Genomic DNA, 18,887 nt, shown 5'->3' with positions numbered 1-18,887 from the left:
AAGCAGGCCAAACTATATGGTATTTTTTTTTTCCCAAACAAATTTATTCTGTTCCAGCCCCAAAGAAGAGGAAGGACCTAAATTTTAAAAATAACAATAAAAATTGCTAAAAACAAAGCCATTACAAAATTAAGCCCCCTCCTTTAGCAATAAATACTGAACTGATATATACATATGAGGCTTAGGAAGGAGGCAACAACAGGAACCTTGGGGACTCTGTCCCATGGCAAGATCCCAAGACTTCTACCAATTCCATGCTCTTTGCTTAAAACATAGAGAGCAGGCCGGGCGCAGTGGCTCAAGCCTGTAATCCCAGCCCTTTGGGAGGCCGAGACGGGCGGATCACAAGGTCAGGAGATCGAGACCATCCTGGCGAACACAGTGAAACCCCGTCTCTACTAAAAATACAAAAAAAAAAAAAAAAAACTAACCGGGCGAGGTGGCGGGCGCCTGTAGTCCCAGCTACTTGGGAGGCTGAGGCAGGAGAATGGCGGGAACCCGGGAGGCGGAGCTTGCAGTGAGCTGAGATCCGGCCACTGCACTCCAGCCTGGGCGACAGAGCAAGACTCCGCCTCAAAAAAAAAAAAAAAAACAGAGAGAGCAGTGGAAGAGACAGGAGAGATAAGCCAGAAGAGTATGTGGCCCTGGAGAGAACTGGAACATGATGAGGACAGAGGAGAGAGAAGAGATACGAAGTGTAATACAAGCAGGGAAAAGGAAAGTTCATTTAAAACATTCCTCCCATTCCTGCTGAATCACTGGATGTGGCTGGACCAACTGCACAGGGCCTTGTCCCCTCTCCTCCAGTCCCTGTTGAGCACACAAGTCAAAGAAGGTCATTCACACTGTGGTCGCGATGCCACTGTAGCAACAGCCTGGCTGCTGGATCCCTGAGGCTTCCCATTCACCACTAGCAGGAGGGGCGTCTCCACTCGAACACTGGAAAAGGAATAGTCCTAGAAAAGACAGACAAAGGTTCAATTACAGATTCCAAGATGGAAAAAGCTCCAGCATGGGGATACACCACTTGCAACTCTCTGCACCACCTCCCCCATTGCATACCCCCTCTACTTTCATCTCACATCAGACAAAACTGAGCTAACAAAGGGGACGAAATTTTCCCAAAGTTTTCAATCTTCAGAAGGAAAACATGGAGCATTTAAGCTTATGCAGGGCCACTACAAGAATAAGATAGCTCTTTGATTCAAAAAAGGCAAGTTCCTGGCATTACCTAACAAAAGAATGCAACCAAATCTCACAGAATCTGCCTTTTCCCATGGTGTTTCCTGATAATTAACTAGACACACATGGCAGCCAGCGAGAGCCAGTGGGAATCCTGAGAAAATCTCAGTCCAAATGTTTATAAGGTCCTAAATTTAATCCACCAAATACAAATTAAAGTTACTTCTCTTTTTTATATCAAGAGGAGGAAATAGAATATGTAACAGAATTGTTATTTTCCTAATAACAAAAAGGATATCAGCTCACTTTATCAGTTCAAGTGTATTTTAAGTTGTAAAACATGTTAAATAATCTTCATCCAAAAAATGTGGCAATGAGAGGCAGGCTCTTAAGTCCAAGTAAAGTAAATTTAAAAGTTCTCATAAACCAATTTTTTTAAGTCTTCACAGAAATATCGACAAGTGACACACAAAAAATGGCAATTTAAACAAGAAATACAAATTAAAATAATATTCATACTATATTTTTCACATAAAATTAGAAAACAACTTTTCAAAGGTTTCCAACCAGAGTTGAGAAAAAAACTAGAGAAACACTTATTTACATCCCTGTTGGTAGTGACAACTAACTAGTACAATTTTCCAAAGAAATATTTGGCAATATGTATCAAAAGCATCCGAATTCTGCATACCCTTTGGACCCAGGATTCTGCATTAGAAATTCATTTAAGGAAATAATCATAGATACAAGCAAAGATACAAAAATCCTCACTGTGTTTCTAATTTTTTTTCTATTATAAAAGTACTCATCTAGATCTGAGATCATCAAAGTCTTTCTGTAAAGGGCCAGATAGTAAATATTTTAGGCTTTGTAGGTCAAATGGTCTTTGTTACGGAACAAGTCACCTCTGACACCACAGTGCAAAAACAGCCACAGACAAGCAAATGAGTGTGGCTGTGTTCCAATAAAGCTTTATTTGTGGACACTGAAATCTGAATTTCCTGTAATTTTCACACATCACAAAATATTATGCTTCTGTCAATTTTTTCATTTAAGAACACAGAAACCATTCTCTTTTTCTTTTTTTTTTTTCTTTTTTTTTCTTTTTTTTGAGGCAAAGACTTTATCACCCGGGCTGGCATGCAATGAGACAATGATGGCTTACTGTAGCCTCAAACTCCTGAGATAAAGTGGTTCTCTCACTTCAACCTCCTCAGTAGCTGGGACTACAGGCATGTGCTGCAATACCTGGCTAAGTTTTTAAACATCTTTTTGTAGAGACGCGGTCTCACTATGTGTTGCCCAGGTTGGTCTTAAACTCCTGGGCTCAAGTGATCCTCCCACCTTGGCCTTCCAAAAGTGCTGGGATTTTAGGGATGAGCCACCATGCCCAGCCTAAAAACCATTCTTAATAAAAACAAGCAGTGAGCCAGATGTGGCCCATGGGCTTTGCCAAACCCTGATCTAAATGGTTAAACAGTGGTTAAATATCTACATTCATAAGGTTTTTGTAAGAATTGAATGGGGCAAGGCAGGCAATAAAAACTCTTAGCACAGTGTCTGGCACTCAATTAAGTGTGAAATAAATGTTAACTATCATTACCATCTTCATCACCCCGTCTACTCAATGTGTGAAATATGTAAAAACATAGGAAACATTCACAAACATTTGCATATAATATCCCACTCATGATTTAAAACATAGATATAAATATATGTGTATATATTTATGAAAAGAAAAAAGACTTCAGGTATATACACCAAACTGTTAACAGTAACAGTTAAAAAGTAGTAACATCTGAGTAATAATATAACACCTGAGTGATAATATTTCACTCCATTTTTTTATTTTTTTGCTTACCAGTTTACCTTTTTAGTAAAAAACAATGTATATATATAAAACATATATACACAAATATATACACACATAACCTACACACATACTCACATATAATTATTTCTATATCTTTTATAAAAAGATAAGCTTGGTTCTACTTTTAGAGCCTATGAGTTGGAAGAGAATCCTCGCCATCGCTCACCTTTCCTTTGTGCTGAATTCGGTGAAGACGCAGGTTAGGCTCAGGGATGGCTACAGAGTCTCCAATGAGCACTCCCCAGCTCTGCACTATATTGTACACCATCACTGCATAGCAAGGTCCATCTGAATCTACCAGGCCAAATGTACTGCCACGTAAAGATAGATTAGGAGAGAGGACAACAAAAAGGTATGCAGGTAGGAAAGAAGAGCAGAAATAGTGGTTTAAAAATACTAGCAAAATACTGGACTTAAAAGTCAGTGACGGGTAATTAAAATAAAATATAAAATTTAATTAAAGTTTAAAAATAAAATACTAACAAAATAAACAAATGCTTTCTCTCAGTTACTCAGAAAACCTATGAGAGGTAACATCCTCCACTTTGTACATCTGAGTCTTCATTTTTCTGAAACTCATCAATCTGTCACTTTGCTAAGAAAGTAGGACAAAGCACACTGAAGCCATTCAACAAATATTAATGAAGAACTAGACCAAAATGTTACAGTTGTAACATTATTCCTGGTCTATCAATGTAACTATTACACTCTTTTTTTTTTTTTTTTTTTGAGACAGAGTCTTGCTCAGTCGCCCAAGCTGGAGTGCAGTGGCGCGATCTCGGCTCACTGCAAGCTCCGCCTCCCGGGTTCACGCCATTCTCCTGCCTCAGCCTTCCCAGTAGCTGGGACCACAGGCGCCCGCCACTATGCCCAGCTAGTTTTTTTTTTTTTTTTTTTTTTTTTTTTTGTATTTTTAGTAGAGACGGGGTTTCACTGTGTTAGCCAGGATGGTCTCAATCTCCTGACCTCGTGATCCGCCCGTCTCGGCCTGCCAAAGTGCTGGGATTACAGGTGTGAGCCACCGCGCCCGGCCAACTATCATGCTCTTAACCAAAGCCTCTAACCATCACTGTCTGTGTAGTTTAATTCCACAAACTTTCACCAAATATTACATATGTGCCAAGCATTGTGTTTAGCAGTAAAATACCAATCCAGCTATGAATGACCTATAGTCTAGCAGGAGTCAAACAATGAAGTCATCACTTACAGTAAAGTGTGATGGGTGCTAGAATAGCTTTTCCCTTGTGCTGAATTCAGTGAAGCCACAGATTGGACTGTGGGAGCCCAGAGGAGAACTATCTAAATCAAAACTGGAAAGCAGGAAAGATTTCCTGGAAGAGGTGATGCTCGAAGTAAATCTTAAAGGGTAAAAAACCAGCTGGGTTAAAATAGAAAAATTAATCCTTAGTAAAAATTTTAAAAACCTCTGAGGGGACAGGAACAGAGATTGCCTTGGAGGGAACATGAGGGAACTTCCCAGAATGGTGGTAATGATCTCTGTTTGGGTTATACAGATATTTTCCATTTGTTAAAAGCTATGAAATGTACACTTAAAATTGTACATTTCATTGTATGTAAATTTTACATAAAAAGAAAAAATTGAAATACTGAACTCAGTTAATGACTGCATGCTAAAGTATGTAAAGTATATTGATCTCTGCAATTTACTCTGATAGCAGGATAAACAGACCGATACGTAATAAGCTAAGTAAAATAAAATGTTTATGGAAGAATATAAGTGATTGAGAACACAACTGTTCAATGTAAAATTCTTTCAACTTAGCTGTATGTTTGAAAATTTTTAAAACAAAATGTTAGAGGCAGAAGAGGATGTTAGGTATGTCAAGAAGCTAGAGATTATCCAGGCAGAGTAACTGTATGCAAGACACAGAGGCATGAAAACAGCTGTTCTAAAACCAACAAAATTGTTCCATGGTTGAAACAAAAGGCACAGGTGGGAAAGAGACAGAAGATAATGGAAAGAGAAGTAGGAAGCAAATCATGAAGGACTTTGTATGCTAAGCTAAGTAGTTCACACTTTATCCCAAAAGCTACATATAGTACCAGCACAGCAAGGAATCTTTAATAAGAAGTAGCAATGGTCAGATTTATATCTAAGAAACATTTCTCTGGCAGCACTGTGGAACACTGGAGGAAACCAGAGAATCAAGGAAACCTATTTGGAGAAGTGATAAGGGGGTTAATTAAGGTGGTAAACACAGAGAAGTCAAGTCTATAGGAAAAAAAGGCAAATCTTTTTGGAGAATGGAGAAGCCTGCTCTTCCAAAAGTCTTAATCAAGTGACTGAGAGGTGATACCATTCATTCACAAGGAATCCAGGGAGGAGAAACAGGTTTACAGAGAAAGATTTAGGTGAGTAATACTGAAATACTGAGTTAGAGGTTTCTTATTGGAACCCAGAGGCAGTTGGTTATAGGGATCCAACACTTGGAAATGAAGCTTGGGCTAGAGATACATATAGGAGACTGCCAAAGCCTTGGGTTTATACGACATCACAAGGCAAGATGATCTATAGACAGGATGGAGAAGAATCACACTCATGCCATCACGTGACACACCTGAATTCACAGGAAACATTGCAATCAAGCAAAGCACTCTCCTGATGAATCCAAAGCCTCGGAATCCTTCTACACAGTATGTCAGGCAACCACTGACAAGTGATCAAAGTTGGCAACTATAGGCCATCCTGCTATAAAGAGAAAAAAAGGAAAGAAACAAAAATAGAGTCCTGGGAATCTAAGATTTAAAAGTTGGGCAGAAAAAGAGAAACCAAGGAGTGGCAAAATATCTATTTGTTCTCAAGGTCTTCTAAAACCTACCTTTGTCTATATCCCTTTCTAATTCTTCTCAGCTCTAGGATTTGCTTTAGTTAACTAAACTGTGTTCAGCTATCTTTTTGCCCTTCAACTCATCAAACACACAAACCCCTAGAAAATGCCATGGAGAAAGCTGGGCCATATAATGGGAATTGTGAATATTTCTGTTTAGATGGAACAGAAGGCAACTGTGAAAGGCAATAGTTACAGATAAGTCAGAATGTTTTGGAACCACACAACAGAAGTTGCTGGATCCAGTGCCTAGAAAGACAATGGTGATCCTAGGAAAATAACAATTTCAGTAGAAAAAGAGAAAGGGGAAACCAGTCAACCAGGGATTAGGAAGTGAGTGAAGGACCAAGGAGTGGTGGCATTCACTAAACCCTAACTTTTCAAGATCCAAAAATTTTCTAAATAAATATTTTAATTCATTTCCTCTGCTGCTAGCAGCACCTGCACCTGGGTCCTTGACATTTCTTTTTTCTCACTCCCTATGACACATATACTACACACTCAACAAATATTTGTTGAATGACATCTAAGACAATCTCCCAACCAGACTTTAAATTATAACTCAAAGCTCACTTTTCAGAACTGCCTAAGTATACCTAAGTACAAACAGGACTAAGAATTTGTCCTCCTTCAACTTCTATGATCATGAAAATGCAAAGGGACAGAAGAATTTTGAGGTTTCTGTCTTATAAAAAAAAGTCCTGCCAAATTTCAACTATGGACATAGGAATCCACATAGCATCAAACTCAGGGATAAAAAACAGGCAGTGACAGAATCTACAAAAGCCTCTGATCAAAAGATTGTTAAACATCACCTAGGCAATATCTGCCCATGGAACAGTCACCGAAGGAAATCAGAAGTCACAAATCTGTGACCACTGACAATCTCCTCAACTGCCAGGGAAAGAACAGGAAGTGACAGCAATTAGTTCAAAAGGGTAAAGCAGGGGAAATCCAAGAGAAACTCACAAGGGGACTTTCTCCTCTGTGGTAAGGCTAAACACCACCTTTCCCAGGATGACGGCACCGCTGTTCACCCCAGGCTGAAGCATACTCAGTGGCTTGAGCTCCAGGGTCACTTTCTGCCCAGAGGCTGACTGGTAGTGCCCATCACCGCAAGGGCCTAGATGGGCTGGGCGCAAGCTTCCCAGCATGCTCTGCAGCTTTTTGGTCTTCACCTTTCCCTGCAAAGAAGAGGAAATAGGTAAGAAGCTGGAAACTAGTCGCCTTCCTTGAGATTCTAATCCTTCCCTCCCACCCACTTCTATAGGGTCACGACCTCCTAAACCTATTTATTCTTATTTTATTGACCCACAGCAAAATGAAAAATAAATAAAAAGTAGAATTCAGCCCTTTAGACATGTTTACCTTACTCTCAAGGAGGCTGGTTAATCTATCCAGGAATTCCAGAAGTTGTTGCTCTCGTTGCCGGGGCTCTAGCCAGGCAGGGTCCAGGGCGGCAGCCCGAGAGAAGCCCTCCAGGGCCTCCCCATAACTCTCTTCGTATTTATGCAACTGTACAAGAAGTATATCCCAATTATAAGTATATCCAAACAAACTATCCCGAGGGAATAATGGCACCATGGACTAGGAATCTAGAGAAATAAACTGTTTTCCTTCCTGGTTATTTTTCTGTGCTACAATAAACAGCCTCAAGAGCTGGTAACACCTTACATCCTTCTTCCTAGCCAAGATGATCACAATCCCAAAGATGGAATCATTTCAAAGAAGCTAATTTCCAAACTCTAAAATAGTTAAGTTGTATACATTGGGTCACTTGACCTTTATATTTGCTTAACATTTCAGAAGTCTTCTAAAAGATGCCCCCATTGTCTACATATTCTTCTACCTCCTCAGCCCCTTCTCCTTTCCCCCCAGTGACTACACCAGATACTGAAGCCAAACCGAGCTAGCTGTTTATAGAACAACACGGCTTTCCTCTTGCAGTCTGTACCCAGTCTGTGTCCCTATGCACACTCAGTTATCCTCACAAGCTAAGACCTAGGTGTCTTACTTATTTGACTCTCAGATGACTATACCCCAAAGGTCTTACCGTCGCCCTGTTCAAATGAAGGTCAGGATTGCTAGAAGCTTTTCTGTCAACCTTCTCCTATAATGGGATAAAAAGATTATCAGGACATCCTGTCTCAATGTTAAGGACTGACATGCCGAACATGTCCTACACCTCCTCTTCCTAGAGAAATGGAAGTTTCTTCCTTGCCAAAATGTAATCTATACCACAGAAGCAGTTACCGTATAACAAGTGTGGGTATCTTAGTCCCTAAAACCTTAGGGATGTAAGTGTTTTTATATGTGTAAGACTTTAAAATATTATTATAATTTATCCATGTAGTATCATAAAGATAGAATAAATCTTTATATAAATGAAATATGTGGCCCGGGCACAGTGGCTCACGCCTGTAATCCCAGCACTTTGGAAAGCCGAGGAGGGCAGATCATGAAGTCAAGAGATTGAGACCATCCTGGCCAACATGGTGAAATCCTGTCTCTACTAAAAATACAAAAATTAGCTGGGCGTGGTGGCGCATGCCTGTAATACCAGCTACTCAAGAGGCTGACACAGGAGAATCACTTGAACCTGGGAGACGGAGGTTGCAGTGAGCCAAGATCGTGCCACTGCACTCCAGCCTGGGTGGCAGAGTGAGACTCCTTCTCAAAAAAAAAAAAAAAAATTAAAAAGCGACTATTTAGCAGAAGCCAAACATAAAATGTTGAATGAATACACCATACTACTCTTTAAAATGTAAACATTCACCAAATTAAGAAATCAGAGTAAAATATAATTGCTCTAAAAGTTCCATGATTGAAAAAAGGCAGTTTAAAGTTAGAGTTGCGGGGAGAGTGGCAGGAATGGGAGAAAAACAAATTTAAAAGGTAAAAGGGCAGTCCCTGAATTGCAAACATGAACATACAGTAGCTGTGTTCTTTATTCTACCACATGGAGTAGAGTAAGTAATGATAAGTTAAAAAGCAATTCTCTGTATCAAGAGAAGCAAAAGAAGAAAGGTAAATATGAGAGCTAAATAAAAAGTGCTCAGAGGACCAATGTGAAGTCAGAAGCCAATTCTAATAATGAGAAAAAAGGCACTCAAAGTCTGAGGGAAAGCCCTATGCAAATGCCTATCAATATAAAAATGCTTGAAAACCTAAATAAATTTCTTGAAAACCTAAATAATCTAATTCACTTAATTCCTAGGAAATGACACAGAACAAGTTACACACTGTTTTCTCTTTCAGCCCATGGGAAATCCAGAACCACATTATCTAACGGTTAATTTGGGAATAGCACTTAATTTACACTGAAGTATAAGTTTTCATTGTTCTTTAAAATGAATGTGGCCAGGCGCGGTGGCTCAAGCCTGTAATCCCAGCACTTTGGGAGGCCGAGACGGGTGGATCACGAGGTCAGGAGATCGAGACCATCCTGGCTAACACGGTGAAACCCCGTCGCTACTAAAAAATACAAAAAAACTAGCCGGGTGAGGTGGCAGGCGCCTGTAGTCCCAGCTACTCAGGAGGCTGAGGCAGAAGAATGGCATGAACCTGCGACGCGGAGCTTGCAGTGAGCTGAGATCCGGTCACTGCACTCCAGCCTGGGTGACAGAGTGAGACTCCGTCTCAAAAAAAAAAAAAAAAGATGAATGTACAAAAATATTAATAAGCATTATTTTAATAACTTTCTTCTCATTAAGAAAGATGAACACGTTGAGGCAGCTCTGTGATTTGGTTATGTATGTGTGTAAGAAACCTAGACAGGTTAAGGAGCTATCCAGCATCAATGCACCACAATGCAAGTGGTTCCTCACACTTACGTTATAAGAAGTCAGTCATCTCTGCAGACACTTTTTTGCAAAATCACACAAATGAAATGCCAGCAAACACTGCCACTGCCCGTGATGCTTGCTAAAGGGCCACAAAGAAGACTGAACAACGCTTTTGCTTCTGTTGTTGCCTATTCATCTGGCCTGGTGACCATAAGTACTTACTGCTTGGGCATAGGCACTGAGGGCTTGCTGGGAGATCTTAGGGTTCTGGCCAGTAGAGAAGTAAAGGGAAAGATATGAATTCCCAAGGATATCTGAAAGAGAAACACAGTGACGAATCATCTCAGAGTCCAAGTTCAAGATATGACTTATTTTGATCATTCTTGAAAGTATATTTGAGAGGTCCCACATGAAACCCAAATCAGGAATGACACAATACTTAGTATACCCAAAATTCCCCTACAATAGAGCAACAAGGACCCCAAACTGAAATCTGAACAGACCGTACAGAAGCCCTGCCTTGCTTATGTGAAAACTAGGATCAAAAGATCGAAGAGTTCCTAGAAAAGCAGTTCACCAAAATGTCTTTCGTGTGTCTTCAAAACAAAGATGCCCTGGCTTAAACCTCAGAGTCAGACTCAAAAGATGGACTGCAAATGTTGCTCTGATTGAAAACATCTGCTCTAGAACCCTGTTGGAGATCTTCTGAGAGCACTCACACCAGGAGCGGCCATCATGGACATCCATCTGAACAGCCAACTTAGCCTGTCGGACACTGTCCATGACATGGTGAGAATGTTCATCTTCAGTGCCAGTCCGCAGCTGGCGAAGCACCATTGACAGGTTTTGCAAAGAGACTTTGTTCCTGCACTGCAAATAGAAAAGGCACATACTCATTCTTCCCGATTCTACCTCCCCTTCCCAGATGTATTCTAAATTCAATCTTCTAAATCTAATTTTTTACCTTTTCAAATTTTTTGTTTTGGTTTGGTTTGGTTTGGTTTGAGGTGGAGTCTTGCTCTGTCGCCCAGGCTGAAGTGCAATGGCGCAATCTCAGCTCACTGCAACCTTTGCCTCCCGAGTTCAAGTCATTCTCCTCCCTCAGCTTCCCAAGTAGCTGGGACTACAGGTATTTACCACCATGCCCGGCTAATTTTGGTATTTTTAGTAGAGACAGGGTTTCACCATGTTGGCCAGGCTGGTCTCAAACTCCTGACCCCAAGTGATCTGCCCACCTCAGCCTCCCAAAGTGCTGAGATTACGGGCGGGGGTGAGCCACCGTGCCTGGCCATATTTTTCTTTTTCAAACAGGGTCTCACTCTGTCACCCAGGATGGAGTGCAGTGGCACGATCTTGGCTCACAGCAACCTCCACCTCCTGGGTTCAAGTGATTCCTGTGCCTCAGCCTCCTGAGTAACTGGGATTACAGGCACGTGCAACCATGCCCAGTGTATTTGGTAGAGGTGGGGTTTCATCATGCTGGCCAGGCTGGTCTCAAACTCGTGACCTCAAATGATCTGCCCACCTCGGCCTCCCAAAGTGCTGGGATTATAGGCATGAGTCACCACATCTGGCATATATATATATATATATATATATATATATATTTATTTATTTATTTTTATTTATATTTATATTTATATTTATTTATATATTTATTTATTTATTTTATTATTACTATTATTATTATTTTATTTTTTTTCTTTTTAGAGACAAGGTCTCACCATGTTGCCTAGGCTGGTCTCAAACTCCTGAGCTCAAATGATCCTCCTGCCTCAGCCTCTCAAAGTGCTAGGATTACAGGTATAAGCTACCACATCCAGACTTAATTTTTTCATCTAAATTCTTGCTGCCATCTGTATCTTCAACCCCCATCTATAAGGATCAGCTTAGTTGCTAACTTTTCTTCATTTCCTTTCTCCCCCTGAACCTGATCCCATCATCATCTGCCTTTCCCAGGACCCTGCCTCTATTTTCCTCATTCAGGTCTGCTCTCTGACCTTTCCTCCCTCCTGATTCTGTCCTAGTTCAATTTCAGTTCTACTCTGGCATTCACGTCCTAGGGAAACTCATAGAACCAAAGAAATTCATCCTTCCTATCTGTGCTTTCCAAAAGGATAGGGCGCAGCTCACATGGGTAAGGGCTCCTGAGAAGCAGGTGTGGGCAGCTGCAACATCCCCTTTTTTCCAGTACACCTCACCCAGCTGGTTCCAGGCTTCCACCAGCTTGGGCTCCAGCTTCACAGCCTTTGACAGAAGCTCCTCAGCCTTAGGGCTATAGTCAGGAGTCACATTTAGTGCTTTCCCAGTTAGCATCAGAACTTGCGCCTTGCCCTGGACAGAACCTAAGAGGAAGAAAAAAAAGATAAAGTGGGAAAAAAAACAAGCAATCTTACAGTTAAAGACCAGGGCACTTTCTCTCAAAAAATAACTCCATGTCAGTTTTAGGAATAAAAAGAGTTGAGGAAAATATTTATCAACAAACCATTTATTGAAAGTTCACCATAAGCAGAGTGCTATGTTAGCTAATTGGGCAACAAAGAAAGCATTATTTCTAGAGCTTCTGCCATCTGTTTCTTGGTCCCCTATCTATAAGGATCAGCTCGGTTGCTAATTTTCCTAGAGGGGTTTACAATCCAGGTGAAGACAAAGCATAAACATAGAAAATTAAAACCATGAAAAAGAGCATACCGCATTAGCCCAATGAATGGGCTTTAACAAGTCAAGAGGAGTCAGGACAAATAGCTATCATTAAAACAAAAGAGAGAGAGAAAGAAAAGACCCTCCAGGTTAGAAAATGACATAAACAAAGACACAGAATCAAAAGTACATGTGGCCATGTTCATGGAAGAATAGATGGTTCAACCTGGATGAAACAGAAAGTTCCTCTACAAGTAATTAGTCAGAGATAAGGTTAGAAAACAGAGTAAAACAATGGACACTTAAATACCAGGTTAAGGGGGTTAGACTTCAGCAAGTCAATAGCAGGAATCTTTAAAGATACCTGAGCAAAAAGGCAGACAAGAGGATCAGGTTAAATGCATGAAGTAATGATTTAGGAAGATGACCATGGCCATCGTGTTATATAAGTGGATTTGAAAGTGAAAGAAATTAGAGGCAGAAAGTAAAATTACTGCAATAGTTCCATTAAGTATGCTCTTTCATTTCACGCCATTTGCTATAATCAAATTTTAGGAAAAGTAGCTTAGGGAATGAAAGGTTGCACAGGGGCCCTGAGAAGTTATATTACATTGTACTACCCCATAGCAGTAACAGATAGGATACCAAAGAGTCTACGAGGAGGGAGTAAAGGTCGATCACATTTCACTGAAGGATGGGGGGTTGTACAATCTCTAGGGCTCATACCCACTACTTCTTCCATCTGCTGTAAGGTCTTCTCCATCTCCTTCCGCACATCCTGTTGCTTCCTCCCAGCATCCTCAACACTATGTGTCTCAAAATAGCAGTCTCGAAATGAATAGAGCTGATCCACTAGTTCCTAAAAAGTATGACAATGGAAGCATTAAGTGGAGAGAGCACTGGACAGGGAAACTTGAAATTGGCTAGCCATACCGTCTCTTGGTCTAGAAAGACCAATTCTCTTATCTCACCTAGGAATGGCACAATAGGCAAGTGGACAGGTTTACTAAAATGCCACAAATCATAAGGAAAAGCAGCCAGTACCCCAGGCCAGGTCTCATGGTCCCATGTTGTCCCATGTCAGTGTCTGTACTGTGATGACCGTTTTCTCTCCCTGCCCCAGCAGGGCTTCTAATATGACTAAACACTTCACATACCACAGTCACGAGGAGGGAAACACTGCAACTTAAGATAAACCAAAAGTTAGTAAGATCATTCTATATGGTCCTGGTCCTCAAAGAATAACACTTTGAAATTTACACTTAAAGTTGGACTTCTCAACTAAAACCATTTTATCCCTGATTTTTCATACGCTGATATCTGAAAATACAATACAACCTTTGTGAATATAATAAACATGTTAGAGAGTCATTGTTTTCCACCACAAACATACCAATTTGAACTTGGTAACTTTGGTATTTTTGCAGCATTTTGTTATTTTAAATGCTTATTGTGGTTTTGTTTAGTTCAATTTTTTTTTGTCAAGTCATCTTCTGGGTGTCTTGGATTTTTTACAAGTAAATATTCTCTTTCCTCTTAAATGCCTCTGAGTCTTCCTGTCAGATGAGGCAAAACTTTTCCACTACAGGTCAAGCATCCCTAATCCAAAAATCTGAAATCCTCCAAAATCCGAAACTTTTGAAACGCTGACACCACAAGTAGAATATTCCACACCTAACACACAGTCAAAATGCAGTCAAAGCATTGTTTCAGGCACAAAATTATTAAAAATATTGTATCGAATTACTTTCAGCCTATGTGTATAAAGTGTAAATTAAACAATTTTTTTTTCTTTTTTAAAAGACAGGGTCACCAGGCACAGTGGTTCATGCCTGTAATCCCAGTACTTTGGTAGGCCGAGGCAGATGGATCACGAAGAGATCGAAACCATCCTGGTCAACATGGTGAAACCCGGTCTCTACTAAAAATGCAAAAACTAGCCAGGCATGGTGGAGCACACCTGTAGTCCCACCTACTTGGGAGGCTAAGGCAGGAGAATCGCTTGAATCTGGGAGGCAGAGGCTGCAGTGAGCCGAGATCGTGCCACTGCACTCCAGCCTGGCAACAGTCTCAAAAAAAAAAAAAAAAAAAAAAAAGACAGTCTCATAGGTTACCCAGGCTGGTCTCAAACTCCTGATTTCAAGCAATCCTCCCACCTCAGCCTCCCAAAATGCTAGGGCTACAGGCATAAGCCACCAAGTTTCATATTTAGATTTGGGTCCCATCCCCAAGTTATCTCATTATGTATATGCAGATATTCCAAAATGCAAAAAAATCTGAAATCCAAAAAACTTCTAGTCCTACGTATTTTGGACAAGAGATACCCTATTCTTACCTGAAACTGAACAGATAGCAGCAGAAATATATAATCACTTCCCATCGAGTCTAACCAACGGTCTTCACAACATATCCTGAATTCATCCACCTGTCTCCGTCCCACTATGACCATTCCTGGATTACATCAGCTTCATTACTTGCCCGGACTGCAAGAGCTTCTTAACCAGTCATCTTGTTTCTGTTCTCTCTCATTCTCCTCACTGTAGTGGGAGTGCTCTTATAAAAAACGTACATCGTATCACAAACCTTCAAATAGTTTCCCATTGCAGACAGAATAAAATCCAAGTCCTTATCATGGCCTAGAAGACTGTATGAGCTGACTTACCACCACCCATCCTGACACAAACTTCACTTCTCAGCACTCTCTCTCCTACGATACTCAAGCCAGCGTGGCCTTCATGCAGTTTCTCAAACCCATCAAGCTCAGCCCACCCGGAAGCCTTTACACATGCTTTTCTTTATGCCTGGACACTTTCTCCAGATCTCTGCATAACTTATTCCTCATCACCATTTAGATCTTAGATCAAATATCAATTCCAGAGAGGTATTCCCTGATTACTCAAACCAAATGAATATCTTCCTTCTCTCCTCTACTGTTAAATCATACTCTTATTTTTCTCCATACTTATTTTAAATCATGTGGCCTATCATTAATTGTCTATTGTCTGCCTCCATCACTGAAATGTAACCTCCAGGATGGAAAGGACTTTATTCTGTTTTGTTTCGAGCTACATCCGAGCATCAGAACAGGCCTTGGGACATAATAGGCTCTCATTCACTATACTTGATTGAATTAACTAACTAACCCCTGTTCTAACAAATACATATGTGCTATACTTAATTTAAAATTCTATCCAGAATGAAGAGAACAGACTAGCACCCTCTGCAGTAATGCTTTTCAAATTTTATTGTATTATATCCAAGACCCAGCCTGCAGAAACTCTGATTTTAACAGTTTAGCAGAACTCAAAATTCTACATTTTTAACAGGCACCCCAGATGATTGTAACGAAACTGTAAAACACACTTTGAGAAATATCCTTTTATACATTCCTTTTACACTAAAATGTCTATAACAATGAAATGAAAGTTTACCACCATCTCCATGAACAGCAACACCATTATCTAATCCTTTTCCTCTTCTCTACTTCACTCCTTTATTCCATTCCTGCACCGACCCCACCCCAACATAACCGAAGTATCCTCTCCCAAGCTGCTTAGGACATTTACCACAAATGAAGCTAGGAAAAGACAATTCTCATAAAAAATTACAACCAATTTCCTTTTGTCCTGAAATCAACATGGCTGCAAATTAAGAGTTTTAGAGGGGGGGCTTATTGATTGGTTTTAGTTGTTAAATCAAACATTCAAGAACTTGTTTGGTTTTATTTTCCCCTGGACTGAACGTTTTTAGAAACTTATTTTCTCATGGCAAAATCAATACATGTAAGTTGTTAAAATTCAAATAGATACATGTAAAAAACAGAGAGTAAAAAATTCCCCCAGACAACCTCAGTGATAACCACTGATTTGTATACCTTTTCAGATTTTTTTCTGTACATATACAAACATATATCCACCAATAATGTTTCTAATATAGAACCAGAATTGAGAATCTCTGTTTTCAGTCAGTCACAATTAGGGAATAAAATGAAGTTAATCCAAATCACTTGGAACACTCTAAAAAGTGTTACTATTTTAATCTACTCAAGAACAAAGAAATTTCACCAATATTTAAATTTGTGCGTTAAACACCTTTAGGCAAGTTACAAGCCTGTCATAGCTCTAATATTTAAGTTACAGGCTGTCTTGGAACGAAGAACTGAGTTCCTGAGGTTTAAGGAAAATCGTGGGTCCTTAAAGGCAAAGAGCCAAGCAACTAGTTAACGCCTCCCTACCAAGCCCAAAAGCCTAGTCTTACTCAGAAGCACAGTCACCTGTGGACTACGTGGAGTCTGGACCCCTCTGCATCAGACCCCAAAGTGGAACTACACATGTTGAAAGAAATCAAAACTGAAATCGTAAGGGGAGTAACCAGGACACTTGCAGTGCAGGTCATTAGTGTGATTGTTGCCAAATTCAAAGCAGAAAGGTGTTAAATGGCTTTTGTAGGGATCAAAACAACATGTGATAATAGTTCATGCAGATCTGCCATACACATGTATATGCTATTCGCTATGGATGAATCGAGAAAACAACGTCCTCTCTAAAAATGTACATGAATAGTTAGGAGCAACAAATCCTCTTCCATACAGGACTGAAATTAACCGCAGTCAGGTCGACAGCAGGAGGTTCCAACACACTGGGAGGCTCCCTCGCTGGCTGCGGCTGCACCCTCAAGGGTTGTTATAGTAACCGCACAGACGCACGTAGCTTCGCTTGTGTGCCGGGGAATTCGCGGGCACTACATAAACTGGACTCCCTGCTTCATTCGGAGTAACAAAAACACATACAGATTTTAATCTAAGGCCCCACCTGCAATTTCTGCAAGATCGGCTTGACTTCTTCCTCCTCATCAGCCATCATCTCCCGGCCACTCCACCCCCAACTTTATAACCACAGAGACGCACGCCCTCGCTCATCGCGGAACCACAGCGACATCTGGCGTTCTGGAGGCTTTTCTGCCCACGAAGGGCTTTGCTTCAAACCAACTTAACTATTTCCTACAGCACATAGATGCTCTGCAACCACTTTTGAGTTCATAAACTTGTTTCTTTCCCAGATCCTGGAAACAAAATGTCCTCAGCTTAATTTCTATATTCTTGTTTCATATCTTCCTACTTATTTATACTAAGATTATAATACTCCATGAAGAAGAGAGTTTAAGAAGTGCACACCTGTGTTGTTTGAAATTTTTAAAACCATGTAGTACAACGGCTACTTTACTCAATCTTTTCCAAACTTTGCAATAATTTTCCATGTATGATTAACTTTACCATTTTAATGCACTATCCTAATAAATACTACACTTGGGATGGCTCATAAAAACCACCGTGCTGTACACTAATAATGCCTCCATATTTATAGACAACATCCAGAAGGATATATAAGAAACGATGAGTGTCTGCAGAGGGAAACAGAAACTGGGGAGCTGTGGGTAAGTGAAGAAAATTTTCACTGCCTGCGCTTTTGAATTTTCTTGCCATCTATATGTATCACCTATTCAAATATAAACATAATTTTTAAATAAAAAATTATTTGCTTCTACATAGTCTCTGGAAAGATACAAGACACTGGCAACACTATTGCTTACAAAGAGCAGAAGTGAGCTTACAAAGAGCATTTTGCTCCTAGTTACTGGAGCAAAAATGAGTAACTAGGGAACTGGGGTAGACTTTTCACTCTATGCCTTTTTGTAACTTTCAAGTTTGTACCTTGTGAATATATTAAACTTGTGAATAAATCTTTTAAAGTGTCATTTAATATTCCTGACAGTTTTGCTTTACTTTTTTAGTTTTAATTACAGCTTCAAGCTGATTCTGTGAACCTAACAAAGAAGCAAAACGTTCAAGGCAGAAATCATGAATGTACATAAAATCATTTCCTCAAATCATTTTCCAACATAAAGGAAATAGTTTGTATTGTAACCTATAAAATCTATGTCATTAGCTATAAAATAGGGAGGGATGTTTTAAAACTTTTTTTTTTGAGACGCAGTCTCACTGTGTAGCCCAGGCTGGAGTGCAAATGGCGCGATCTCGGTTCACTGCAACCTCCACCTCCGAGTTCGAGTGATTCTCCTGCCTCAGCCTCCAGAGTAGCTAGGACTACAGTGGGACCACAGGCGCATGTCACCACGCCCGGCTAATTTTTTGTGTGTATTTTTAGTAGAGATGGGGTTCACCATGTTAGCCAGGATGGTCTCGATCTCCTGATCAAGTGATCCACCCGCCTCGGTCTCCCGAAGTGCTAGGATTACAGGCGTGACGCACCACACCCAGCCCTAAAACTTTTAACATTTTTCATCCCCTTTCTCAGACATTTTAACTTTGGTGCACACGAAGCTGGGCACAGTGGCTCACACCTGTAATCCCAGCACTTTGGGAGGCCAAGGCGGGCGGATCACTTGAGGTCAGGAGTTCAAGACCAGCCTGGCCAAAGTGGTGAAAACCCTTCTCTACTAAAGATACAAAAATTAGCCAGGTGTGGTGGCGTGCACCTGCAATCCCAGCTATTTGGGAGGCCAAGGCAGAACCACTTAAACCCAGGAGGTGGAGGTTGC

The 18,887-nt window shown here is 40.5% G+C and overlaps 1 protein-coding gene across 1 annotated transcript; it reads right to left on the bottom strand.

Annotated features, from left to right (window-relative positions):
* Window positions 1–484: 484 nt before the first annotated feature.
* Window positions 485–17,293, bottom strand: TTC5 (tetratricopeptide repeat domain 5). Its single transcript, XM_010377044.2, has 10 exons — window positions 17,141–17,293; window positions 13,056–13,188; window positions 11,823–12,034; window positions 10,409–10,559; window positions 9,912–10,003; window positions 7,958–8,014; window positions 7,273–7,419; window positions 6,874–7,088; window positions 3,222–3,366; window positions 485–956 (listed from the first exon to the last, which is right to left on the bottom strand). Exons 1-10 carry the CDS (start codon window positions 17,189–17,191, stop codon window positions 837–839), a joined length of 1,323 nt encoding a protein of 440 aa, XP_010375346.1. The 5' UTR covers window positions 17,192–17,293; the 3' UTR covers window positions 485–836.
* Between the last annotated feature and the right edge of the window lie 1,594 nt (window positions 17,294–18,887).

The sequence above is a fragment of the Rhinopithecus roxellana genome, chromosome 5, assembly GCF_007565055.1.
Source record: "Rhinopithecus roxellana isolate Shanxi Qingling chromosome 5, ASM756505v1, whole genome shotgun sequence".
Lineage (NCBI taxonomy): Eukaryota > Metazoa > Chordata > Mammalia > Primates > Cercopithecidae > Rhinopithecus > Rhinopithecus roxellana.
This window is presented reverse-complemented; position numbering and strand designations above follow the sequence as displayed.